Source organism: Phycodurus eques, chromosome 3 (genome assembly GCF_024500275.1).
Source record: "Phycodurus eques isolate BA_2022a chromosome 3, UOR_Pequ_1.1, whole genome shotgun sequence".
Taxonomy (NCBI): Eukaryota; Metazoa; Chordata; class Actinopteri; order Syngnathiformes; family Syngnathidae; genus Phycodurus; species Phycodurus eques.
Genome location: NC_084527.1, coordinates 6,388,431 through 6,416,058, shown reverse-complemented (window position 1 = coordinate 6,416,058; position 27,628 = coordinate 6,388,431). Strand labels below are relative to the sequence as shown.

Below are 27,628 nucleotides of genomic sequence, written 5' to 3'. Positions count from 1 at the left end.
CCAAGTGATTTTAAGGTACGATTTAAACCTATTGTATACTTTAAGACAAAAAAGCAGCATGGTTGTTTTGTCATGAATTGTCATGCTGAGCTGTGTAGAGCTTGCTGATCTAGCCTGCCGTTCATTTTGTAGGGCCTGTTTTTGTCGTGGGAAATTGACCTTGCGTCAATTCAGTAAGTGTGTGAAAGCGGGTGGGGTTGGGGGACATTTAGAAAGTGCAACAAGTGTTTTGACAGATGTAATGAAGTGATGGTGAAGGGCTCCGTGGGGAGCGACGAAGAAAAAAAGTGATGGATAACTTCCACTCTGTGTGTGTGTGGGGGTTGGGCATGTTGATAAAATGTTGACTTTCAATTTTTATTTGTGATTCATTTGCATTTATCATTTAGGAATGACAGCCATTTTATTTTTAGAAACTCCATTTTGTAAGGGCTCAAAGGTATTGGATATAATTGTCGTCCGCTTGTTTGTGGCTCTGGCTTCACTTTTGTTATTTTTTGCTCATTTAGTTTTAGATCAGGCCACTGAAGACTATATTCTTTGCCTTCTAAATGTCTTGTTGCTTTTTGACTACCATTGAAGAATATTATCTTTGTTTGTCTTCAACTAAGTCTTGTATTGCTTTCTTGACTTTCGAAATCTTGACTAAATCTTACTAGCATGGCCAATGGGCATAGAAGAACATTTGCCTTCAAAGTCTTGAGTTGCTTCCTGAATCTGCCATTGAAGACTATTTCATGCAGATACTCTGCATTAAATGTTTTTATCGTGAACATAGAAAGTGAAGACTAAGACTAAAAAACAAGCAATACCTAAAGTATAATCGTGCCAATTTGTCCAAATACTTTTGAGCAACCCAAAATAGCTCCTCTGCATAAAATGTCACCCAATCTCAAACAATTGACTGTTTTTTTTGGTTTGTTTTTTTTAGTTAATGAAGACAAAACTGAAGGCAGCAAGCTTGACAAACAAGCAGAAGATGAAGTGAAGGCTAAGGTTATTTTTTTTTTACAAATCGGTATGTCCATAAACATACCGAATTGAAAAAAATAGGTACTTAGCATTAACTGTCATCCGATCTCAACCCAGTCAAGTATGTTTTTTTTAATTTTTATATATATGTAGTCAAAACTGCCCTGGGTGGGTCTTCATGTCACCGCTAGCATGTACACTAATGCCTTCTCCAGATGCGACAAAAGCTAAAGTGGTTTAACAGTCCTTTTGCAATGGCATTTCCATTTGCGATACAGCCGCTGAGTCTCCACGTCGACGTTGTGATGCAACTGCTAATGAGATGCAGCGCTGAGCCTTCACGCTGCATGCAAGCACAAAACACACACACAGTGGTGCACTCAGTTAAAAAGCAAGCACAAGAAGGAATGACTATCCCCAACTTCTTAGGACTTGAGTTCACATTCAACAAGTATTTGTGGCTATGAATCGCACCGCAGCAGCAGGAGTTTTGCTTGCTGTTTTGTGAAACAATATCCGTTAGTAGTTCGTATGGATTGGGGAAGACTAACGCACATTTTCACATCAATTTTGATCGTATAGCCATCATTAAATAGATATGTATTTCCACAACTATATTACTAAAATAAGGAAATGTAAGAAATTATGATTTAATTGAGCCTTCAAATGAATAGAATCAAAGAATCATTTGTCAAAATAATTGAGAAACTGAAAATACAATTGATTAAATTAGACATCAGTAATATTAACATTATATTTTGTAATTTACACAAAAAATGTAAACCTGACAATTTTGTCACCCTTGCACAAGCACATTACTAGCCTGGAAAACGGGATAGTGGACTTTCCGTGTATGCTACGCTAATGAGCAAAGGTTCAATACATGTGCACTATATTTATACAAATGGATATTGTATGTAAACACAAACGAATCTAATTGAATTGTGTGCACTTTTTTGGGGTGGGGGCTGGGGTTGCACCTGTGAGCCCTGTGTCGTGTGGATGATGTCACAGCAGCTTCCTGTGTGGTACTTTTTACTTTTGGGGGGACAGCAGCCAGATGTTTATGTAATGTTTTTAATTTATTTGTGTTTTTGTCATTGAGGGAGATCCAGCCAGATGTAAAAAAAATAAACCACCGTGCGTGTGTGTGTGTGTGTGTGTGTGTGTGTGTGTGTGTCTGTCTCAATATGTTACAGATTAGATGTAGCCTCAGCGTGTGGTGGCCTTTTTTACATAAAATGCTCCAACTTTCTTTACTGTCTCCCCCGGGTAAAACGTTACAATGCACAGCTGCACACAGAGAACACAAAACTTTTGTGAAACGTAATCAGAAAACAGGAGAATTGCGCAATGAAACAAATAGTTTGGCTGCTGGAGCAGTTCATTGAAGTCTCATCCTGACAGGCACATACTTCCAATGCCTGCAAATATTTCAGAGAAAATATGTTGCCTGTACAGTTTAGGAAGGTTGCTTGAGGGCCTCAGTTTGACCCTGGTACAGATGAATTATACTGTATGTATATTGACATTGCTAAACTGAGCTGGTGTTGGCTTTGTGTAATTGGAAAAGGTTGAGGCGTGGCATGAAGGTCAATGACGTGCTAATCTGTGTGAGAAAGTGTCCACTTTCCAGCATACGGCATCACTTATGTGAATGAATGCAAGGCCAAGCAAACTGCATGTTATTGTGGCGCGCCCGACGCACGCGATGCACATGTGTGTGTGTCACTGTCTGTCAGAGAGGTATTCATTGAACAATGTGTTTATTCTTGTGCTTGTTCGTTGAGAGATGTTTGTAATATTTTGACCCACTCGTGTCGCTAAATAAGGAAGCCAACACAATAATACTACTACTACGTCTAGTACCACTACACCAACTACTAAATACAACATACAATACAGTAAACCCCCGCCATAAAAAAAGTTTCATCTATGCAATTCTACGGAATGCAATTCTTCCGTAGTATAGAAGCGTATTGTATGGAAACATATTGCATTCACTTGGATTAAAAAAAAAAAAAAAAAACTTCCCGTTTTTCTGAGTAATTTTTTTGAGGGCTTTGTTTTTTTACATTTTTTTTTTCTGTTTTTTCAGACTAATTTTTTTCCACCTGTTTTTCTGACTAATTTTTTTCTGAGTTATCGGGACACATCGAACTCACGCAAGAACCTGCGAACTGCAAGTGACTCTTTGCGGACTCACTAATGGCGGATTATTGCTCGCACACCTTCAACTAAAAAATGAGTCAGAAAAACAGGTGGAAAAAAAATTGTCAGAAAAAAAAATACTACAATAAAAAAAACAAAGCCCTCAAAAAAATTACTCAGAAAAACAGGATTTTTTTAATCCAAGTGAATGCAATACGCTTCCATACAATTCAATGCCACGATGTGATACTTTCGAGAGGTGCGAGCATGTTATTTGTCCACTTGAGGTCACCATCCACACAACACAAGCACATGCCTATCAAAAGTGGTTGTGCTCTGCTTAAATGATGTGAACAATAGCCCAAGCGGACAGGGTGCGAACTGGCGAGTTCCCGCCTTAAGCGTTGGCACCGTTCCTCACACTGAGGGTGCTACCAATGTAGTTAGTGAAAAGCGTTATGGGAACCCAGAATTCACTTATCTTTTTAATCAAGCTAAACGTTGTTCTTTACTTGCAACTTTTCCTGTCGATATTTGTCAGGCTAAAGTTGGCATTTGTGAATTTATTTCACATAAAACTCTGACTGTGGCTTGTTCTTTAAGGCTTCTTTATACTCGCGCGGACGGCGACCGCGCTGACATAACTCCGGCTATCCGGCACGTAGTTTGCCTTGATACTCGAGCGCAACCCGCGCACGCAGTTTTCAAAATGTACTGCAGTTCACCTCCAAGTCGAGGGTGTCGCTACTGCTGGTATTGGCTTGGACACCTCTGCATTTTTTGGGCCATTTCCGGAACCTGTTTTTACTTTCCTTTCAGTAACAAGGAACAAAGCATCAACAATGGAACAGTGTCTGCTAGCACAAATGGACCTAGATGACCAGATCATACGTTTAATTATACTGCAAAATCGTGAAAACGTCATCACAGCATGTGACTAAAACGGACCAATCACGAGAGATGATCTCCGCGGCGTGCGACTATTTTAGTCGTGTGCGCGGCAAGCTACGCAGAGGTGCTGCGCGGGGCAATTCGTCGGTCACGTGATGCAATGCGGACGTTGTCAGCCGTGCGACCGCGGGAGTATAAAGAGGCCTTTCAACGGTGGCTTTCCTTTGTTTCCTCAACAACCCCCTTAAGGTTTCTTTTAACAACAACTACTGGGAATATTACAACCACTAATAGTACTACAATAACTTCTACTACTAATACAACAACTTCTACTGCAGTACACTAATACTACAACACTTAACTACTTCAAAAACAAATCTACTACAAAAGTACTGCAACTGCTGCTATACAACTATTACTACTAGCACGGAAGGAGGTGTGTGTGTGTGTGTGTGAGTGTGTTCCACACATGTGACCAGCCATCCTGGCATATATCATGTTTCCTTCCGCGCCGTCTCCACCTAGCCAGGGGTCACAAGGGCCCCGCGAGGGGTCATCAGAAGGTGGTTGTCGACGAGGAAAGGTCGCGGCGAGGTTGCGAGTGTGTGACGTTTGAACTGCTTGCTCCGTATTTTTGCTCTGTGAGTCATTTAATGTCTTAGTGGTGGGATCCATTTGAGTGTGGCTTCGCCCGCCAGGAGGTGAAACAGATGTCTAACAGAGGACTGGCAGCTCGTAAATACCCGTGGAGGTATTTTTAGAATCTTAACACAATTTTCCGTGGTTACCCGGCTTCCTCATCGATTCAAAGGATTCCTGTGCACGCTCATCGGCCCCAACATTAGGTACACCTGCACAATCTTATGAAATCCAATACAATGAATTTGAATGTGATCGAGATATTCTAAGAGCTTGAAGATATCTTGTAAGTAAATAAGGAAGCCAAAATACATCATCAACAAGCTCAACATTTTCTACATCAACACCATAAACAATCCCAACATCGACATCGACCTTCTCAACATCAAAGTCACCATCAACATCATAATCATTTTCAGCTTTAACATCAAATAATTGTGTGAAATTGTACAGTAAATTTATAATTTCCTTTATAGTGTGTGTGTGTGTGTATGTGTGTGTGTAACTTCCTGTGTAGTTTTTGATGTATACTGTATCACTCATCAAGATGGTTTATGATGGCTGGTTCCTCTTCCTATTGCATTCAAACTGTCTGTAACCACCGCCCGCTTTAGACCGTCCTCCAACCTATTCTGATTTCCCACCGTTTGTTTTCCCACAGATGAAGATGAGAAAGCGTTGGGCCAACGAAACACACGCTGGTCGTCAGCGGACTCGTTGCCTTCAGCGTTTGCAGACCGTCACCAGATTTATGAACACGTGGATCAGCGGTATGTGCTCTTTTGGAGTGTTCTCCTACTCTAGCTGCCATTTGGCTCAAGGACCATCATTTTGCTCTGCGTTACATTTGGTGGTGTACTCTATGTATGTATAGTTGTCCATTGAAGAGGCGAACATGTTCACATTTTTGGCACAGATCTGGATAAAGGTGCTAATCAGGGATTTTTTTCTTTCAGGTGGGGTACAGCGAATTGACTGTATGCATCATGCTTTCTAATATTATTAACTATCTTAAACGTATAAATTCTACATTTATATATCATTTGCTCTTTATTCTTGTAGTATACACTAATTATTTTCTTTCCAGTGAGGCCTGAACACAACTTCGTACTTAATGGCCTCAACCATGGGAAGTACGGTGGCCTTAAAGGAACATCAAGGTGTAAAAGCTGCAAAAGGTCCGACTCGTTTTGTATCGTAATGAGGTCTGATTTATTCTTGGACAAGAAAGCAGACCCTGACATTATTCCAGAAGAATTACATCATTGTGGATTCAAATATTAGCTTGGCTTATTACTATTCGGATTGTCGGGGTTGAGCACCTCTGAAGTTCACATCCTTTTTTTTTTTCTCCCTTCAGAGAGGGGCGATGAATGGGGAGGTGGAGGTCTGCTTTGCCTCTTGGGGCACACACACACACACAGAGACACACACACACACACACACACGGAGCGCTCCAGTGTTTACAGAGGAGATTAGAGCAGTTCCACTCTGAACCTCAGCTTCCACATGTGGAAACCAAGAGAGGAATGCACTGCGGCGGCGGCGATACGCTGACAAGCGTGTGCTGCGTGCATTACATTTCTAATCTTTATCGGGCTCCGAAACCTCCTAAATCCCATCTTGTGTTTCCCCGCACGGCCGCCGTGATGATGACACGCGCGAGCAAGTGAGCCTCTTACTCATGGTACACTTCATAGGGGTCCCAAAAGTGCCACAGGTTAGAGTTCCACACACAATATTTTGGAAAGCTTGGGATTTCAGCTCAGTGAGGAGTTATGGCACATGGGAAAAGTATTATGACAACCAAAGAATCAAAAATAAAACCTAACAGGAAAGGGTCTGGCTGATCAGAATACACGGAATGCAAATAAATATCCTACTGTAAATGACTTGAAAAATGGCGACACTGTGGACGACATCTGCCTCACAGTCCTGAGGTCACGGGTTCAAATTAGGCTTTACACGACCAGGATTTTTGGGGCCGATCACCGATCAGGAAGTTTAAAAAAAACAATAACCGATCACCGATCCGATCACGAGATGGAGCAATGTGTCTATTTACATGACTTGTTCATTTATTGTGTATACTTGTGTACTGTATACTGTATCCATCAATCCATCCACGTGAGCATTGAAGTCCCCCAGCAGAACGATGGCGTCCCCGGCACAAACAACTACAATGTTATTCTCACCGTTACTTTTATTCCCCCCACAAAAAAAATAACTTTATTCTCAGATCACGACTATTTTTGCTAGAAAACATTCTGGAGTTATCCGGCAATACCTATAAGATGCCACTAGGTGTCAGTACTGATCTGCTTTTTGCTCCCTCTTTGTCTGTCAGCTGTCTTTACAGGGCAAATATCCACCCATCCATGACTTCGGGTGAAAGGCGTACTACACCCTGAAGTGGTCACCAGTCAGTCGCAGGGCACATATAGACAAGGACAACCATTCGCACTCACATTCACACCGTCACTGAGTGGGAACTGAACCCATGCTGCTCGCACCAAAGTCAGGCGAGTGTACCACTACACCATCAGTGACCGCAGGGCAAGTAGTTTTACTTTATTTTAGTTTTCTTTACACAGTGATTAACTTCACTTTACCCTTGTATGACAGTTAAGTACGTCTAAACGCACAGGTGTGACACTGACACCCAGCACAACCTATTCTTGGGTTTCGCGTAAATATTTAATGGTGCGGTTCAATGGCTCACAGGTGATAGGGTTGCAACTGTGACTCACTACAACAACTGTGAACACGCTACAGGAAGTTGCTCTTTTTGTCCTTCAAGTTATATTTGTGTGCTAAAACTCATTTTCTTTATCGATGGCTGTTTGGCCACTCAATGACACTGTACAAAAAAATTCAAATGCAAATGTATACTTTTGTTTGGCTCGTATAAATAAAATTCTCTGTTTAGCACCTGTTGGCCACGGGATCCGCTAACAGAAAGGTGATCGTTCATTACGAGCTCGTTTGACACTGAACAAAAGAGTAAGAGAGTTATTGCGCTAATGACACGATCGTCTCGCTAATTGTCTCCTACTTTTACACACTGACTTGCAATAATGAATCCTTCTTACATTACAGTCTTTACACTCGGTGATTAACGTAGGATTAAATAAAACCTCAGATTTTTATTATTTTTTTTAAAATCTGATTTCGGGTCTTAATATTTTTTGCCCTTTCACTTGTAGGTAAAGCAAAAGGCAATGTCAGATCCATATTATTCAATATTTAGATTTTAGCCCCCCCCACCCCTTCTGGGATTTGCTTTATTTCTCCGAATACCGTTTTTTCCCCCCAGCATTAACTTGCATCAACTTCCACAGAAATAAAAAAATTAAAAATATACATTATTCTTTTAAGATTACAGCTATCTTTATTTAAAAAAAAACATACTTTAAAAAAAAAAAAAAAAAAAACATTCCTTGAAAAATCTGCTTGTTTTAAGATTATGAAAATGTTCCTTAAAAAAAAAAAATGCCTTTAAACAATCGCCCATTTTTATCTTGGAAAAATAAATTATTTTCTAAAATTAAAACTTTTCTTGAAAAAACAAAAAAAAAAAAAAACTTGCAGGTACTGCAGGGATGCTCCAATGATTTATTTATTTCCATTTGAGGCGCAAGTCACCACCTGTGAACAGCTTTGCTTAGCCAGACTTTCCCAAACACAACTTCTCGTAAAAACCAAAATTCAAAATGTTTTTGTGATGCGATGAGCTCAATGGTTGATCGGATTTCAAAACAAGCTCCAAGAAGACGGAGCTCAGGTGGCTGAGCTGATCTAATCACGGATCAAATATCAACCGCACTCATTACTTTTGCCAATAATCCCCGTCTTGCCTCGTCTCGCTGTCCATCCATCCATCCATTATCTTGACCGCTTCTCCTCACTAGGGTCACGGGCGTGCTGGAGCCTATCCCAGCTGCCTTCGGGCCAGAGGCGGGGTACACCCTGAACTGGTCGCCAGCCAATCGCAGGGCACATATAAACAAACAACCAATCGCGCTCACATTCACACCTACGGCCAATTTAGAGTCTTTAATCAACGGAGCACGCATGTTTTTGGGATGTTGGAGGAAACCGGAGTACCTGGAGAAAACCCGCGCAGGCACAGGGAGAACATGCAAACTCCACACAGGCGGGGCCGAGGATTGAACCCCGATCCTCAGAACTGTGAGGCACATGTGCTAACCAGTCGGTCACTGTCTCGCTGTCGGCTTTTTTAATTCCATTTTTGGAGCAGGTTCGCCGCCCACCGGATTCATCATCGTCAAAGCCGACGTTTTTCTGCGCGCAGAACAGAGGTCACAGTTGAATTCCGAATTTTGTTACCGTACCCAAGATCTCAACATGGGCCAAAAATGTAATATTTTTGTTTAACTTTTTTAAATTCAGAGTCTTCAGACATTCTTAACATACAGTGTCATAAACAAATGGTGGACACCTGCCATTGCAACGATTATTTATTTATTTTTTTTAAAAGCTGGCAACATCTTTTTGTTTTATTGAAGTTAGGGGCAGAAGCAGAAGAAGCGGCAGCTTGGCCTTATGAAAGGGTTCCCAACAGGTGGGAGTGTTTATTGTGAACTCGTTGTTGATGGAAAACAAGATGCGTTTATTCCAGAGATGAACGCTAATAAAGCCCAGTTGAGAACGGGATTTAGTTTTTTCTAGTAGCTTAGTTCTGAAGCATTGAATCAAGAACAGAGGGATCACATTGCTTTTCTCCCAAAAGTAAAATAAATCTAAGATGTTTTGTGTTATTTTGTTGTATTTCGGACGAATTTGCCTGCCTTTTATTGCAGAGAACTGAAACCTTTTTCATCTGGATGCTTACCTTTAGCACAAAGAAAGATGCGACAATAATAGATAACATGTTTTCATTTGATAAAAACAAAAATAAATATAAATAAGTTAATACAGCCATTATTTCATAAATACATACTGTATCCAGTAAAAAAAAAAAAAAAATTTAAAAATGTGTATTTCCAAACTTCATCTTTCTGAAAGACAAAATTAAAAAAAAAAAAAAAATTCTCTGGGGCTAAATGTAGGAGGGATAAAAATACAAAAATAAAGAAATTTGGAAATACATGATTTTCATCAAACAAAAACAAAAAAAAACAAAATCACTGAATTTCGAAATCAAACAAAATACTTGTTGTTTAGAAAGAAAAAGTATGACATTTTGAAACATGGTTCGTAAAATGAATTTTGGATCAGATAAAAACATAATATATGGAAACGCATGTATTTTTAGGAAACAAAAAAAAAAGAAAATAATTATTTCCTGATAAAACAAAATGGACATGCTGCACTTGGGTTCAATCAAAAACATATTCTTCGTTTATCTGTCTTTCAAATACACATGACGTCATCAATCATAAAAAAAAAAATTTTTTTTTTTTCTTCAGCTTGAACCCCAACCACCTCCCAGCCTCCATAGAATTTGGAAATACTGTGCATGGGTTCCATCCTTCAAAAATGCCTGTTTTCCCAGATTAACAAGAAACTACACACGAAATTTGGAGATACTTGTTTTTCATTGGACAGTGACATACATGTTATACTGTAGACACACACACAGAGTGTAGAAACCTCCTTAGTGTCCGAGTCAGCCACGAAGAGAAGGTGCGCTGTCAATCCGAGGCGTGACTGATGCCCAGTTCAGTTGCTCACACGCAAGCACACTTCCTGGCCGAGTGCTTCCTGAGCGTATGGTAGATCAGGTTATCGTCCAGAAAGGACAAGTTGTCGTCAAACGCCACCGGGCGGCAACACGGCTGCGGCGGCGCATCCTTGGCGGGCAGCCTACTGCGTCGGGCCAGGTGCCGGAGGATCTTATCGTAGTTTGTCTCCGACTTCCTGCAGGGTCCCGCGCAGTACCTGAAGATCATCTCCTCACCCGAGAGGTAGCCCAGACCCAGGTCGGTCACGTTGAGCCGGACCTGCCGGAGCGCGCAGCCCGAAGCTCGCCCGCCGCCCGCCTTCCGTTCCCTCGCGCCCGGGCCCCTCCTCTGGCTCGACCCGGTCGTCCTCTCGCGCCTGGGGCGAGACTTGTTGCTGCGGTTCCGCTCGGACTCGCTGGGCGAACCTGGTATTCTGCTGACGGTCATCTTGATCAAATCCACCGCCTGATCGAAGTCGGCCAGGATGCGCTCCTCCATGATGTCTAAAGGCAAAACAGATGATTGCAGTCTTTGATGAATCGTGTTTTCAGTAGAGCAAGAACAGGATGATGTCAGTTGTGGGAAGCTTAGCTACATCCATGAATGCCTGTCTCTCAGTATTCCCATGCATTTCTGGTTCCATAGTGACATTAGTGGGAATCTTTGTCATTCAGCCTCTTTTATTTTTTATTTTTTTACCGTAGTAAGTAGTGTGTGAATGCTTGTCCCTCAGCATTCCCACTGAAATACTTTGTACATGCATCATGCAACTGTGAATGCTTGATTCTCAGCATTCCCGTCATAAATATATATATATATATATATATATATATATATATATATATATATTTGAAGTAAGACTCGTGTGAATGCTTTTCTCTCAGCATTCCCACTGAAATACTTTGGACATGTAGCAGTGGGATTGTGTGTGTCTCACCGTTCATAGTGAAATGCTTTGAACACACAAAATGCAATTGCTTGTCCATCAGTATTCAGCACATTTCCCACCTTAGTAAAATTTGTGTGAATGCTTGTCTCTCAGCATTCTAATATTTTTCTTTCCATAATCACATGAATCTGAAATGTTGTCTTTCAGCATTCCCGCAATTTTTAAACCATATTAGCAATAATGTGAATGCTTGTTTCTCAGCATTCAAATTGAAATACCTTGGACGCACAACAGTGTGAATGCTCATCTTTCAGCGTTCATTTTTTTTAACCATAGTATTGTGAGTTCTTCTCTTTCAGCATTCAGACTAAAATACTAATAGACATGAACAGTAGGAATACTCATCTCTCAGTATGAGCATTTTTTTAAACACTGACTAACATCAGTATCAATGCTTCTCTTAGCCTTCCCACATTTTTTTATGTGAATGAATGTCTCTCAGTATTCCCATTGACTTTTTTTTTTTTTTTTTAACTTTTGACAGGTAAAATGTTTTTAAACCATAGTAACATTTATGTGAATGCCTCTCTCCTGGCATTCTCCCCTACCTCCCCATAGTAACATTAGCATGAATACTTGTCTCTCAGCATTACCAAATTTTACAATGGTGACATTTTGGAATTTTGTCGACACTTCCATCCATCCATCCATTTTCTGAGCCGCTTCTCCTCACTAGGGTCGCGGGCGTGCTTGGAGCCAATCCCAGCTGTCATCGGGCAGGAGGCGGGGTACACCCTGAACTGGTTGCCAGCCAATCGCAGGGCACATACAAACAGACAACCATTCGCACTCACAGTCATGCCTACGGGCAATTTAGAGTCTCCAATTCATGCATGTTTTTGGGATGTGGGAGGAAACCGGAGTGCCTGGAGAAAACCCACGCAGGCACGGGGAGAACATGCAAACTCCACACAGTCGGGGCCGGGGATTGAACCCGGGTCCTCAGAACTGTGAGGCTGACGCTCTAACCAGTCGGCCACCGTGCCGCTTGTCGACACTTGTCTCTCAGAATTCCGGCTGAAAAACTTTCAACATGCGACAATGTTAATATTTGTCTCTCAGCATGTTCATTTTCATTCATTTTTTTACCCTTAGTATCATCAGTATGAATGCATCTCTCTCAGCATTCGTTTCTTTTTTTTTTAACCATAGTAACATTGGTAAAAATGTCTCTCAGCATTACAACATTTTATTGAAGTGATGTTTTGTCTTTTTGTGAATGCTTGTCTTTCAGCATTCTGCCGGAAATACTTTGGACACGCAAGCGTGTAAATGTCTCTCCCAGCATTCCCACTTGTGATTCTGCCATGTAGTAACACCAGTGTGAATGCCTTTCTCTCAGCATTGTCACATTTTCTTTGCAATTAGTACGACTACTAGACTCTCTCAGCATTCCCCCAGTAAAGTATGGCCTCCTACGCGCATCCTTACATGCGTCTCCCGGGTCGTCCGCATCCTCCTGCGAGGTGACTGACAGGCGGATCCGGAGCGGAGGGCTGCGCAGGGGCCTCTCCTCTCCTGAGACGAGCACCCCCGGGGGCCCCGGGCGGGCGCGCACAGCTCCCAGCACGATCAAACAAGTGGTCAGGCTATGCCATAGCGTCATGGTCCGCTCGGGTCCGGCAGAGGGACATGGCGCGCCTCGGAACCGGCTTCTCTCAATTGACAGAGAGACACTTCCCAAAAAATAAAAATCTTCAAATAATCATAAAAAATGTTTTTTAAAAATCCTTGTTTTGCAGAAGTCTGTCAAGCGTCCATTCCCGCTGAGCTCAAGTCCACACTGAAGGAGGAGAACTGGAGGAGGGATGGGCTGTGTTGGTGACGTGGGTCTATCTGTTCCCGGTGGGTGGAGACTCAACAGGTCAGTGAAAAACATGTGGTTCCAATCAGTGGGACACAACATGCGCTGCTACTTCACGCTACTTGTTTTTTTGTTTTTTTTTAATTGATACATTTTCATCAGAAATACAGTATACAGCTCAACATAAATAGGATATTTGAGACAACATATTTGGACGGTGACTCAATATCCCCCCGCCCCCCACACACACACACACACTCACTGCCCCCCAGAAGCGCCACTCCATATGGGGGCCTTTTTCCCTTAGGATTTGATTCATTACCATTTTCTTTTTTTGGGCATATATGCATTTCTTTATTTAAAATGTGCTATGGTCAGATGAAACCAAGGTCATCATTTTGACAAAATTCCAAGAGGTATGTTTGGCGCAAACACAACACTCAACGTTAGCACAAAACCTTCAGTCTTCTGCTAGAAAGCAACAAAATTGTCAGGGAAAGTCTACTAGAACAGCTGAACCTTTTATGGCCTTAATCGGACTCCCGTTAAATGGTGGCAGGTGTGTGCTGATTCCCATTTAACACGAGTTTGAATGTAATTGGTTAATTCTGAGCAAGGCCACATCCACAGTTATAAGAGGGTGTGCACATTTGCGCAAGCACATTATGTCAGTTGTTTATTTTTACTTCCACGCTTGAAATGTTTTTATTTTTTATTGAAGCTGTACAGGTTATAGTTCAGATTATTGGTGAAACAAGTGTGTCGCTGTGTGTAACTATACTGCGTATGCGTGTGTGTACATATACTGTATGTGTATCAGATGCTTACATATACATTTACCATCCACACTATACGACACACATTCATTTCGGCAATAGCTATAAAACACCGAAAGGTGACAGTATTGCTCTGCAAACACACCCGTGTTCCATCTCGTCTGTCCTCAAGTTGAGGTTTCCCTTTATTTGAATTTTATTCGACAGTGGTCCACTTCTTTTTACGCTTCAAAACATTATCTTGAAGTGTTTTAGGAAGAGATGAATTGTCTTAGCATTATTTTCTATGAGAAAAAAAAAAAGAAGAAGCATGTTTCCTTCCTGGTGGGCTGATCAAAAGCTAAATGTTTATTTAGCTTAAATCAAGTCTAAGTCCATGCAGCTGTTGCCTGAGGTCTCGACTTATAGTATAGACATGACATATTAAGACAAGAATGTGCAAGATTTTTGGTTTTATATGTCCCCCCCGCCCTTATCAAGATCATTTCAGAGAAGCCGTTTTCCCTAAAGTGATGCAAAGCTTCAGCGGTAAATGTTTGTGATTTATTGAAGCCTGCAGCTGGATGCTAATTGTAGTGTGTGGTGATGAATCGGGTTTTGTTTCGCACACTTTTTTTAAATTTTGTATTTTTTTTATCTGGTGAAAAGTCTCAATGGAGGCTCATCAGGTGCATGAACTAAATTTCCACAGTGCAGCCAAAAGCTGTGAGGGCTGGTCAGCAACGATGTGACGTCACCTCAATTAATAACAGAGACGAGTGGAGTTAGTTTTGCATTTGTCAATTGCAGGAAAACAAACCGGGCAAAAGGTTCCATCACATGGGCCAAAAAAAAATAAAGATTTTGATGCTGTTACTTGCTGTTGAAGTTTTTGTTAAATTAGAAAAAAATAGGGAATGAATATCTAAAATATTTTACTATTTAAAACATGAACAAATTATGATATACATTTTAAGATTTCTATTTTTAAAAGTAATTCCATTTTCCAAACTCATTGCAAAAACAAATATTCCCACCAGTGGGCACTGTTTACTGCTTTTATGGCTTCCCCCACCTCCCAAATTAACATTTTTTCTAATATTAGTACAGAATTGCATTATCATCTCAAAGAGCTGCAAATGTCTTAAAATTTTTTTTTTAAATGATACTCCTAGAATATTTTTAGATAAAATAAAACCATACAAAATTCAAATACATTAAATAAATCTAATGTAGTGAAGGGACATATTAATTATTAATATTATTATTAATTATTTTTGGTTTGTTTTGGTATTATTAATACTTGTGAGGTCTGCAAACAAAGCCAGTTTTAATTAAAAAAACAACAACGATTACCCTGATTGTATTGATTACAAATATTAAAACAAATGTTTAGTCCATTTATATGTATCAATGTAATCACTAATTAAAGACAATATTTGTAATAATAATCATTTATATTATTATTGAATTATTGTATTCATTTTTTTGGCTCATTAAAATTAATGCGATTATATACTTATTTATTGAAGAAGAAAACAAAAGAACACTATCTAATCAAATCCAAAGTGCGCATTATGAATCCTTGAATTGTTTTTTCTTTTCACATTTCTTTTGTGTGGAGGAGTGAGTGAGTATGAGTGTATAGTAGTGTGTACTGTAATTTTTTTTCTCCCCCCCCCCCCTCGTGGGTCAAGACGCGTGTGGCCTCCATCTGCGTGCGCGGCCTGCGGAACGCGTGCGGATTAGACGCTCGTTATCCTCTTATGAGCCCCTAAATGGCTCCCGCACGATGCTCATCTGCTCTCGAGGACGCGCACGCAGGACCCGGCCAACAAACACATCAATAAATAAGTCAAGAAATACATAACACACACACGCGCGTGCCCACCCGTCTTGCGTCGAGAGCGCGCATTACGCACGGCGTTGAGTGATCCCACCCCCCCACCCCGCGCGCCCTTTGCGCGCGCCCGCAGTGACGTGCCCAACCCGAGCTGATCTTTCGGACCCTAATCTCATCAGCTCTCCTCCTCCTCCTCCTCCTGCGGGACGGCGCTTCATCACATAACTTTATGAGTAGTCTTAGTCAGGAAGTGTCGGCGGCGCCTTTTGTGCGTGTGCGATGAGCATCTGAGCGCTCGGGTGGAGCGATGGCGAGCCGCAGCTGCACACGGACTCGGATCTGCACTTTGTTGCTGCACTTTGTCCTCTTTGCGGTGTGCTGCTTGGCCGCCAGGAGGTCCGGTGCCAGGAGAGCCGGTCAGTGAACCGCAGTCCTTTGTCGTCGCCTCGCTTCCCTAAAAGCTCCTTTTTTCCATTTCATTGGAATGCCAGTCAAGTGCAATGATGGGCGGGGTTTCCAAATTGGGGAGCGCGGGCCCAAAATGTGGACTATGTCAGTTTGTATGTGGCCTTTTGTGTTCTTTATCATTTGTTCATGTTCGATATATGTCCGTGTTATGATGGCATGTGATCTATTTCTTTCATTTGATTGAAACATTTCGTCCCTAAATCTGTCTACGGTATAGAATGTGTGTGCGTGTGTTTCTATAATAAGCATTATGGTGAATTTGTCTTCATGAAATATATAACCGTTTCATCAAATTATTATGGAAATTAATGATTTTTTTTCTTCCATTATTTCATTTAAAAACAATTGTGCTGAGTGTGCGTGCCATGTTTGTTTAGAAGGGGTTTTTGTGCAAGTCTGCGCAAATGATTATGTGCATGGGTGTCCTATTGTTTGTACGTGTGTGTGCGCACGCGAGTGAGCGCACCCAATCTATCTCTGTATCTATCTACCCACCTATCTCTATATTTTTAGACCTGTATCTCTCTATCTATGTCGATATCTATGTCTGTCTGTCTGTGCATCTCTCTAGCTAGCTAGCTATCTGTAACTTTTTGTATGCGTCCCTTTAAAGCTGAAAGTAGCACCACACATCACACAATGAGGTACGGTGGGAGGAAAAAGTATGTGAACCCTTTGGAATTACATTTCTGTATAAATTGGTCCGATCATCTAAATCGCAAGAATAAATAGTCTGCTTAAACTAATACCAAACAAAAAAAATATATGTTTTCATATTTTTGTCGAAAATAAACATTCGCAGGGATGAAATTGTAAATGAACCCTTGGATGTAATAACTGGTTAACTCTCCTTTTGGCAGTAACAACCTCAACCAAACGTTTCCTGTCTTTGCAGATCAGATGTGTGCGACAATCAGGTTAAATTTTGAAACCGTTCCTCTTTACAAAACTGTTTAGCAAGATTTCCGACATGTCTGGTGTGATTAGTTCTCTTGAGGTCATTCCACAGCATCTCAATCGTATTGAAGTCCGGACTTTATATATGGTGTATAATTGTAAAAAAATGAATAAAAATAAAATAAAATTTAAAAAAGCCGGAAAAGGTTCCAAAAGTATCTCTAAGAGTCTTGATGTTGATCAGTCCATGGTCAGACAAATTGTCTATAAATTAAGAGCATTGTTGCTTCTCTTCCAAGGAGTGGCCAATGACTGCAAGAGCACAGTGCAGAATGCTCAATGAGGTTAAAAAAAAAAAAAAAAAGGAGAGAGAGAGAGAAGAAGAACCCTTGAGGGTCAGCTAAAGACTTACACAAATCACTGGCACAGGCCAACATCTCTATTGTCAAAGCTACCATATGTAAAACATTAAACAAGAATGACGTTCATGGGAGGACACCAACGAGGAATTTTTTTCTGTCTAAAATAAACATTGCTCCACGTTTGAACTTTGCTTGAAAGCACTTGGATGTTCCACAGCACGACTTGCAAAATTACAACTATTCTGTGGACAGATGAAACCAAAGTTGAATTGCTTGTGAGGAACACACAATGCCATGTGTGGAGGAAAACTTGCACACCAACATCAAAACCTTATTCCAACTATGACGCATGGTGTTGAGCGCATCATGGAATGGGGTTGCTTTGAAACCCCACAGCCTGGACAGCTTGCTATCATCAATGGAAACATGAATTTCCAAGTTGATTAAGATATTTCGCAGACCATCTTGAGGCTATTTGTCCAACAGTTGAAGCTCAAAAGAGGGTAGGTGTTGCAAAAAGGACAACGATCCAAAAACACAGGAGCAAATTAACAACAGAAAGGCTTCAGAAGAAGAAAATACATGTTCTGGACTGGCCCAGTCAAAGTCCTGACCTCAACCTGATTGACCATGTCCTCAAGAAAGCTATTCACACCAGACATCCCATTTCTTTGTTTCTTTGGTTTTTTGGGGGGCTAATTCTCGCTTTTTTAGCAAAACAAAAAAATCTTTGGGGGGGTGAAAACGCTTCTTATGATATTTTCCTGCTTATTCACGCATTTTTCAGCCCAAAAAAAGGAAAAAAGGATTTATTTATTTTATTTAATCTTAATTAATTTAATTTAATAATTTTTTTTTTTTTTTTTCATTCATGCGAAAAACGCATGAATGAGCAGGAATCTTTTTTCATGGCAATTAAAATAGGCGTCAATTATTCACAGATTTTCGTTTTTTGTGATTGGGCCCGGTCCTTATCCCCCGCGAACAGCGGGGGTCCACTAACCCTAACTAGATATGTTTGCCGCCCTAGGAGCTGCCTACACCATCTGCAGTTGACTAAACAAACACTTTTGTAATAGAGGTCGCCTTCAACTCACATCAAGTGTACCTAATGTTTTGTCCAATGAGTGTCTAAATCCAGTGTTGTAAATCCCAAAGACGACAACAAAGTACGGCCCCCGAGGCGCACACTGGGTGCTTTCTTTGTTTTCTCATCACCGGGACATTTTCCCCGTGTCGTAGCCCCGCCCTCTTCCTCCTTGCCCCCTATCGCTTCGCATCACATCTCGCCGGTTCGATCCCTCGGGCTGCATGCGAGCCGCGCGCACACTTGCCAGACACTGTCGCGTCTGTTTCTCGCCACACAGTCCAGGCTGTCACACGCAGCTCGTTGACATTTGGACTTGTGTGGTGGTCTTTGACGAGTGGGTTTCTGTGTCACTCCACATCAATCACGTCAATGTTAGCATTAGCATAGGCACAGACATTCCGAAGGAGCACAACAACGGAAGGTCTGAGGTCCAACACAATCCGTTCTGATGATGTTAGCGTGAGCAAAGGCCCAACCTCTAAGGTCGAACAGGAGGCCCAGGTAAGCCTCTGGTTTTGTTTCAAAGCATTTTTTTTTTTACCACCGTCATGCAAGTATACAAAGAAGTTAACCACATTAAAATGTCCAATACGTCACAACGTATCACACCAATCCCCTGATAAAAGGCAAATACACCGCCCAAGTGACAAGTGTCGTCCAATGCCACGGGATCATCTGCTTTGAAGAAAAATCCGATATTTTTGCAGTGTTTGGGGTGAAACCACTTTTGAGCCTTTTATTGATTTCCCACTGAAGTCTTTGTCTCAACGCTGACATTTCCCCCTTTGAGATATTAAGGCTGGGCCGCAACGCTGTACGCTCATTAAAATGGCTTCCTGGTGCTTTTTAGGCCCCACCAGCTCACCATTGATCTCCTCAGCTGAGCAAGCGGCACATGAGTCACTCCGTCCTACTTATCATCACCACAATTGAAAGATGGATGGATGGAAGGATGGAGGGAGGGATGAAGGAATGATAACTGAATGATCGATGGATGAATGAATGGGATTGGATGTTGGATGACTTGATGATAAATGACAAACTATGGATGAATGGATGGTTGGGTGGATGGATGGATGAATGAATGAATGCATGGAGGATGGAGGGATACATGGATGATGGGTGGATGAATGAAGGAAGGATGTTAATAGATGGAGGATGAATGAATAAATGATGGAAGGACAAATGTATGGTGGCTGAATGATGGATGGATTGATGGATGATGAATGAATGAATAGATGGAGGGTGTGTGAATAAATGATGGAAGGATGGATGGTTGGGTGAACTGCAGATGAAAGAATGATGGATGATGGAAGGATGATGGATGATGATGGGTTAATGATGGACAGAAGAATAACTGAAGGAATGGAGGGCAGTTCCTCGCTACTCATCCACAGTCTCCACTTTGCTGCAGGGGCACCATAATCCCCTCTTGGAAAAATTGTGTCTCCTTACTGTGGCCAAGAGAAGAAAATACAGAAGACCTTTCGTCTCCTGTTGTTTGTTTATCAATCAACTTTTGAGTTGTTCTGTTTTGGTTAGGTTTCGACTTGCTGATTTGGTTCCCATTTTGATCCGGTGGCCTGTTTTGTCGACTTTAGATCGTTTGAGTCCCCCGTTGGACATCCAGTTGGAAAGCGTCAACTGCAGCGCCTTCAGCGTGCGATGGAAGATGCCGCGGCGACATGTCAGCACCATCACCGGATACAAGGTTGTCGCACGTCTCGGCTTGACGCTTTCAATTACAGGGACAGCGCACTGGCTGAATTCCATTTTCTCTCGTATAGTCATCATCACATCTTTGCCATCACTGGTGCGCTTCTGTGTCCTTACAGAAAAAAAAGAAAAAAAAATTTTAAAATAAAATATGCAAACTACACTTCTGGAGTTTCGCCTTTAAATGCCTACTATAGTAAGTTTAGAAAGAGAATGGATGGCTTTTTGCTGAAAATACATGTGAGGTCAATTAGCTTGATCATGAAAATATGAATGAATTCATTAAAATGCGAAATAATTAAAATGTCAATTAAATTGTAAGATATCATATTTAATAATTATACTGAACCTATTTAATAGTCATTTATTTCATAACCTTTTAAAATGAAATTTATATTTATTTAATTGCAATTTTATGACAATAATAATAAAAAAACTTTAAATAAATAATAAAAACTTATAGTAAATGAATACCTTCTAGTAAATATAAATACCACGCGATAATAAAGATTCAAGTACATAAATATCAGTCATGAAAATGCCATGAAATAATCACAAAAGTCTAATGCATATATAATACGAGTAAATAATTAAAAATTCTAAAAATGAAAATGCCATAGGATAATTGAAAACATTATTAAAATTCAAGCTAAGAAAGAAATCCATGAAATTAAATTGAAAAAATCAGAGGACTAATACAAACTTGAGTATATAAGTATGCCCTGAAATAATAAGGAATCGTAATAAAAATTTTCAAAAAATCAATTAATTATGACAGTTTTTAGTAAATGAATACAAATTCTAGTACATTTTTAAAAAAGCCATTAATTACAGGTGCTATTAAATAATAAAAAAATATAGGAAATGAATACAAATGAGTGCCTGTCAAACAGACTCCGCAGCGGCACCGTGGCCTTGAGGCGACCAATTGCGTTTCCAAATTGGATGGAACCTCCCTTTTAGCGCCACGCTTTTATAAAAAGGACCACCGATGGCTGAGGTCTCCGTGCCAGGAAACAGAGTCGTGCCTCACCAGACCTCGTTTCAGCCACCGCCGAAGGAGTAACTCTGCACGTCAACGTTAGCATTACATCCCGTTTGATAAGAAGGAGCCCTGATGAGTAAAGACGTAGACTGCTGTCGCGCTGCACGTCGGCCTCGAGGGAGGTTGATTGTTGTTTTATCATAGATGCCGTTTATGTTTGTTGCAAAGAAACAAACCTTTTGTTCCCACTGAATAGTTGTTGCTCTGCACATTTAGTTAGTATTGTTGGCTATTTGACCATAATGCGGCAGCAATGATTCACATGGGCGCTTTTCACTTTGCAGAAAACGAAACCTTACAAAGCAATTTCATCTCATGCGATTAGTAACCGAGTTGGTTCGTGATGCAATGAACATGACTGGAATGCTATTGTTTAACACATAAGCCACAGTCAGAGTTTCATGAAATAAATCACAAATACAGTAGTCCTTCACTATATCACTTATTCACTAATTGCAGGTTTAGTACATGCAGATTTTTTAAAAAATATATCATGTTTATCGATGGTGCGCTGCGAGCGTTGCCCCAGGAAGTTAGACGCACAATCCCTTCAGCTGGTTCTCCACTTCCATTTGCAAGAGGCTTCGTGCGTCCTCGTGAGCCTCCGTGTGCATAGTTGGCTGTGTGCAAATGATTGACAGACCATTTGTCACACCTCCTGTGACTACGCTATCTCATTGACTATTCTTGTCCCGCCATACCGAGTTTTAAAATAGCAGATAAAATTAAATTAGTTGCATTAGATCGGGCCAGAGAGTAATGGTTTTTAAAAATATAATTTTGATAATGTTCTACTGTCAGGTCGCAGAAACATTTTTAACATGTGACGTAAAGGTTTTTTTTTTTTTTTTAAATTATAAAACAGCAAACTCCATCTTTAAGCACTTTATTTGATTACATCCAATTTTCACTTTTTATTGACTTGCTCGCATTTTGAACTGCAGTTCTCCTTTTATTTACGAAATGAGAGAACAGCACAGAGTTGTGCTCACAAGTTTGATTCCCCCAGCAGAATTTGTAACATGTGTACCATTCTTTAAAGAAAACATGAGTAATCATTCAAAACAAATGCATTTCCATTTTTAAATTGGATTCCAATTAAACTATAAGGCATTTTAGAAAAAGCACAATCATGAAACAAAACATACAACGAAAGAAAATAATGAGGTGGTCCCAGTTCAGTCATCAGTCATATTTTTTTTTTTTTCCCGCTGAATGTTTTGAACTCCTGTTTCCACACCGCCAATTCCGCACAAATGACAAAATTATTAACGGTGAATTAAATGCATATTCTGGCTGTATTTATTTGTGTACACTGATTGTAGTTGACCCTTCTTGACCTTGATTGGGTCCTCCCTAATTGCCGTCGCCCATTAACAAAGTGTGAATCAGTGTGTGCTCGGACCATATGTCCGAACTAAGAGGATTAGTCAGCGAGCTGCACTTAGCTCCCAAACAACTCACAGATGAACTTAGTGTGTCTGCGTTACCTCTGCCAAGGAGGTTATGTTTTCATTGCCGTGAGTTTGTGAAGTCCCATTACATCATAAGCGGGAATTCTTCAAAAATGTAATGTTTAATAGGTTTTCTTAGAATCCACGTTAATTGTGTCATATATCGCTCACAAAAATGTCAAAAAAATCCATTTCAGAGTGCTTGAAACTGAGAAAAAACAAACAAACAATCAACTCTGGAGTTTAACCCGGATCTGATCCAGATTGCGTATTTGGCGTCAATCTGAAGAATCCAATTTAACACGATTAGAGTCTTCTATCTCTTTCAAATCAGATCATCAGCTCTGTTCCTGCTTATGCAGGATCTTATTGCTTATCACTAGACTAAAACCTCATTTTAGCCCTTAAAGACTGTTTACACATTGATTTAAGCCTTGGCGGAGGTCTTTGGTCTGGTTTCTAGACGATGTCCTTGTATGCGTTTTAGATATTCTACACGGAGATCAAAAATGGCCGTCACTTCGGTACGGCCTCTGTGATGGAAGTCCCTCTCAGTTTGGACATGCTGACTACGGTGAGTCTTGCCATTTACTATCAATAGCAAGCCGAGCTGCAGTGTTATTGGATGCTCAACGCTTAAAAACAGTTTTAATAGTGCTGTGCAATAACTGCAAGAGAACGGTATCGAGCGGGTACCAGGAAAATATGAGGCCGATAATGATAGCGCTATGGTAACAATAACAGTGTAAATATTACAAATGTTTAATTTTCAGGTTTTTTAAATTACTTAATCTTTTTTTTTTTTTTACACAATAATTTTAATTTTAATGTTTTTTTTTTTTTTTTTTTTTGCTTGTGTTGTCCCTCCCACCAAAGGGCCAATTTGATGGACAGGCAAGCTTTGTAAGTATATTTTGTTTTATGTGACACATTTTTCTGTTTATATGAGCGAATAAGAACTACAGTGGGGCTCCTCCATTTTTGTCATTTTGCAAGAGAGTGATTAAAGGTTTTATGGCTGCAATAAAATTCTGGGGGATTTCTATGTTGGCAATGATTACCTTTTCTGGATACTTTTTTTTTTTTTTTTTTTTACAGAAATTGTGTTTTTTCTTCAGATTTGACTTTTTGCCCAAAATAATGATTTTGTACTTGGAAACAAAAAAAAAGTTTAGTGCATTATTGGTCTAAGTCCACTATTTGATAAAAAGATGACAAATAATATTCACTTATACTAACATGCAGATGCACTGGCACACGAGCTGAAGCATGCCTTTCTAAATCAATCTCTGAACTTCACTTTTGGTGTTTTTTTTTTTGTCTTTTGGTGTTTGGTGTTTTTACGTGAGGTAACACCGAGCTTCATGGGCGCGGCCATCTTGGAAATGGGAATCAGGGAAAGTGCTGAGAGCAATAAAAGACCCTGTGTGTGAAAATTGAAACTAAACCTTAATTCAGACCAGTATACATCTGAAAGATAAGCACTCGTTTCTCTATTAATTTCTCCACTTAACTTAAAAATTGAGTTAGCCCACTATAGTTCTCCGTCGCTCTTCTCTAAATATGGTTTGTCATAACTTTGTGTTTGTGCACCTTGTAGGATGTGGACATTGGTAACCTAAAGGTGAACACCAAGTACCGAGTGAGCGTGGGCGCCTCCGGCTGGGCTGGCGAAGGTCGCCCCAGTGTGCCCCGAGACGTCGGCACAGCCTCACATGGTGACGAGGAAAAAGGAAACAACACCATGAGGCCGTTCATTTTTAATGCTCAAATTCGTTATTGAATTTGCTCATTTGCCGCCAGATACGTGCATGCCGCCCTCACCCCCGACCGAGCCCGTCGTCGTGGCGATATCCGACACGGAGTTGGCATTGTCGTGGGAGCAAGGGGAGAGCGAGGGCAGCGCGCCTGTCCTCCACTTCCTGGTTGCTTACATCAGGTGAACCGTCATTTATCATTTACATACATCGTTACCTGTTATTATTATGTTTTCTACTCTGTGTATTATTTTATATTTATTTAAAATTGTATTGTGATTTATTAGATTCTGTTGTTTTACTGCTTCAGTGGGATATACTGGATTTATTGCTTAGTTTACGTGACACTCTTTCTATATTTATCATAATACATTTTTGATATACAATTTTATTCATTTTATTTATCATTGAATATTTTTGGTACAATGTTACAATATCACTATGGTTTTACACAGATAGATAGATAGATAGATAGATAGATAGATAGATAGATAGATAGATAGATAGATAGATAGATAGATAGATAGATAGATAGATAAAAATGTAATTGTATTTATTTCAATTCTTTTGTCCCGATCACTTCATAATTTATTTATTTTGTTAATTAAAAATGGAATGTTTAAATTAAAATATCTAATTTTCAACATCGTATTTTTGTTATTTAGAATGTATTTTATTAAGAATTAATAAGTGGACATTTGTATTAATTTTAATGTATAGTTTTAAAATATGTTATTTATCTATCATTTGTTTAATATATCAATTTATTTAATATATCAACTTCATTTTTCATCATTGATATTGTTGTACATTTTGATTCACTATAGAATTGTACATGTTTTTAATACATAATTTAATTTCTTTATATATTTCCGGATTGATCTTTAGTACATAATTGTTATTATTTACAATTTATATATAACATAACATTTTCTAATACTTGCGTTTATTTATATATTTGTTACAGTACTCATCTAATACTTAATAGTATCTAGGCCAAAAAAAAGATGCTATCCTTCAATTTAAACAAAATTGTGACCTTTTACCAGTCATATCAAATAAATTAATCCTAAAAGGTAAAATGTTATATCTGCGTTGACACTGGCAGTGCCGATAATCAGAAGACCTTGTATGCTGCATTCCATGCATCTGCTCTTTGCAATTTATCCTCATCAAACTAGAAACCGATGTTTCCAAGTGTTTATTACAGTAGCTTAAAATACTTTTTTTTTGCACAATACTGTACACGCTATGAATTTCAAGTCATGGATATCTTTTGGTGTGCCAATGAAACAAAGCTCATCCGTTGTGTGAAGACAATATTCTGAGGAAGGAGCGTCTTGGGGTGTGCGACAAAGAGGCTTCTCATGTCTAGACAAGTCCAACACAGATACAGTCAGACACCATTTTCCATCCGAGTCCCTTGATGGTTCGCTCAGAGACGACGACGACGACTACAAGGCGGCTCGCGCTTGAAAACCCACCTCGCTTACCACCCCGCTGTGATGCCGCCGCGCCAAGATTGACTTGGATATAAAAAGCATAAAGGCAGCTGTTGCTCTCGTCTTGACAAAGACAGACGCAGGCGGACGACTGATCAGAATTGTTTCCTTACAAACGAGACACACATACACACACACACACACACACGCGCGCGCGCCAACGTGACTGCAGGCCATCGACATCAGGTCACGTTACCGTACGTCAACGCCGCAATGACGCTCGGACCTGACAACCAGACAGGAATAAATGCGAGAATTCAGCGTTTTAGCATGCGGTACATACAGTACACCCAAGACAATTAACGTCACCATAATATTAAACATACAGTGAACGGCCCATTTATCGCATGGGATACATTATACGCCCACTCACGATTGGTGAAAATCTGTGATACAGAGAGACCATATTAAAAAAATAAAAAATAAAAAAAAAATAAACATTACATATTTTTTTTCCCTCCTACACACACATTTAAACTTATTTTTAAAAAAACACTTTTTAATGTCAACCTTAGCACGTGTTACTACTCTGTTGCTGTCAAAAAATGGCAGACTCTCAATAAAACATCACTTTGAGGAATCCAAAAGGAGAAATAAAGGGGCAAAGCAAAACGTGTCACACAGTAAAACAAACACATAAAATAATAAAGATAAGCTAAAAGGATAAACGGATGAAGAATATGCCTGTGGGAATTGTTATGTTGTCTGGCTACGTGTGTTCAATAGGGTTCGAACAGTACAACATTGATGCTATTCGTCAGCCGGTCTATAGTGTTTTATTTACATTGTGTGGTAGAATTAAGCTAGCGGACTATTCTGAGGCAAAGGTATGTTGTTTTTGTTGTTGTTTTTTAAATTCACGACGTGTAATTCTGTTTTGTATTTAGTTTGACAGAAAACTTCAGCTGGGAGTCACAATCAACAAATAGAAGTATCTTTTTTCAAGAATTTCGTTTACTATCTGCAGAAGTGCTGCTTGTTGTGAAGTGAGTTGGGTTTCGCTGCCACCATGTAGCGCTCGTTTCTCAAATTTCTGCTCACAAGTCAAAGCAAAAATCAGCTTGGTGACGGCTCGTATCTCGAAAAACTCCTAAGTCCAGGTATTGCTGTATATGATGTATGAGTGTGGTTCTTCACCTCCTCAGTCGGTAAAGTGCCTTGAGATTACTTCAGGCGTGAATTGGCGCTATATAAATCAACATTGGCTCGACCATGTCTTATTTGTTGAAAAACTACATGTGTTCATGCCAAAGAAATAGTAGTATTGCTTTGCCACCATCCTGTGTCATCTTGGTGCCAAGGAACTAGGTTGAAGTGAGTTGTGGAGCTTCATTCAGACAGAAGTAATGCTTTTCCGCCACCTTGTGGCATCTAGGCAATTATAAACCTATTGGGGGTGGGGGGGGCTTGGTCCTTATCCCTTTATACAATAGTCACGGTAGAATATTTATAATTGATCTCATCAGAAGGTAGATCCCACTTCTGATACCCTTGTAAAAACATACTTAGGCTCACTAAAAACAAACAAAGAACAAACAAACAAAACAAAAAAAACACTGGAAAATATGAAATGTGAGGGTTTTACCGTATGTTTGACCATAATTGCCTACATTTGTATTTTTTTGGACCATTGAACCAGTGTCAAA

The 27,628-nt window shown here is 40.0% G+C and overlaps 2 protein-coding genes across 2 annotated transcripts in view; one reads left to right on the top strand and one right to left on the bottom strand.

Annotated features, from left to right (window-relative positions):
• Positions 1-10,346: 10,346 nt before the first annotated feature.
• LOC133399863 (glial cell line-derived neurotrophic factor-like) lies at positions 10,347-12,895 on the bottom strand. Its single transcript, XM_061671823.1, has 2 exons — positions 12,721-12,895; positions 10,347-10,843 (listed from the first exon to the last, which is right to left on the bottom strand). The coding sequence occupies exons 1-2, from the start codon at positions 12,893-12,895 to the stop codon at positions 10,347-10,349; spliced, it is 672 nt and encodes a 223-aa protein (XP_061527807.1).
• Positions 12,896-15,923: 3,028 nt separating this feature from the next.
• Positions 15,924-27,628, top strand: part of LOC133399862 (pikachurin) — a 29,671-nt gene continuing 17,966 nt past the window's right edge. The window contains exons 1-6 of the mRNA XM_061671822.1: positions 15,924-16,107; positions 20,110-20,219; positions 23,211-23,297; positions 23,600-23,626; positions 24,324-24,441; positions 24,527-24,662. Coding sequence (XP_061527806.1) covers positions 15,999-16,107; positions 20,110-20,219; positions 23,211-23,297; positions 23,600-23,626; positions 24,324-24,441; positions 24,527-24,662 — 587 coding nt within the window. The 5' untranslated portion in view covers positions 15,924-15,998. The remainder of the gene's footprint in view (positions 16,108-20,109; positions 20,220-23,210; positions 23,298-23,599; positions 23,627-24,323; positions 24,442-24,526; positions 24,663-27,628) is intronic.

Coding starts and splice junctions, on each gene's coding strand:
- LOC133399863 (XM_061671823.1), bottom strand. CDS start 12,895: ATGACGCTATGGCATAGCCTGACCACTTGTTTGATCGTGCTGGGAGCT. Junction 10,844..12,720: donor GGACGACCCGGGAGACGCAT/GTAAGGATGCGC, acceptor TTTTGCCTTTAG/ACATCATGGAGGAGCGCATC.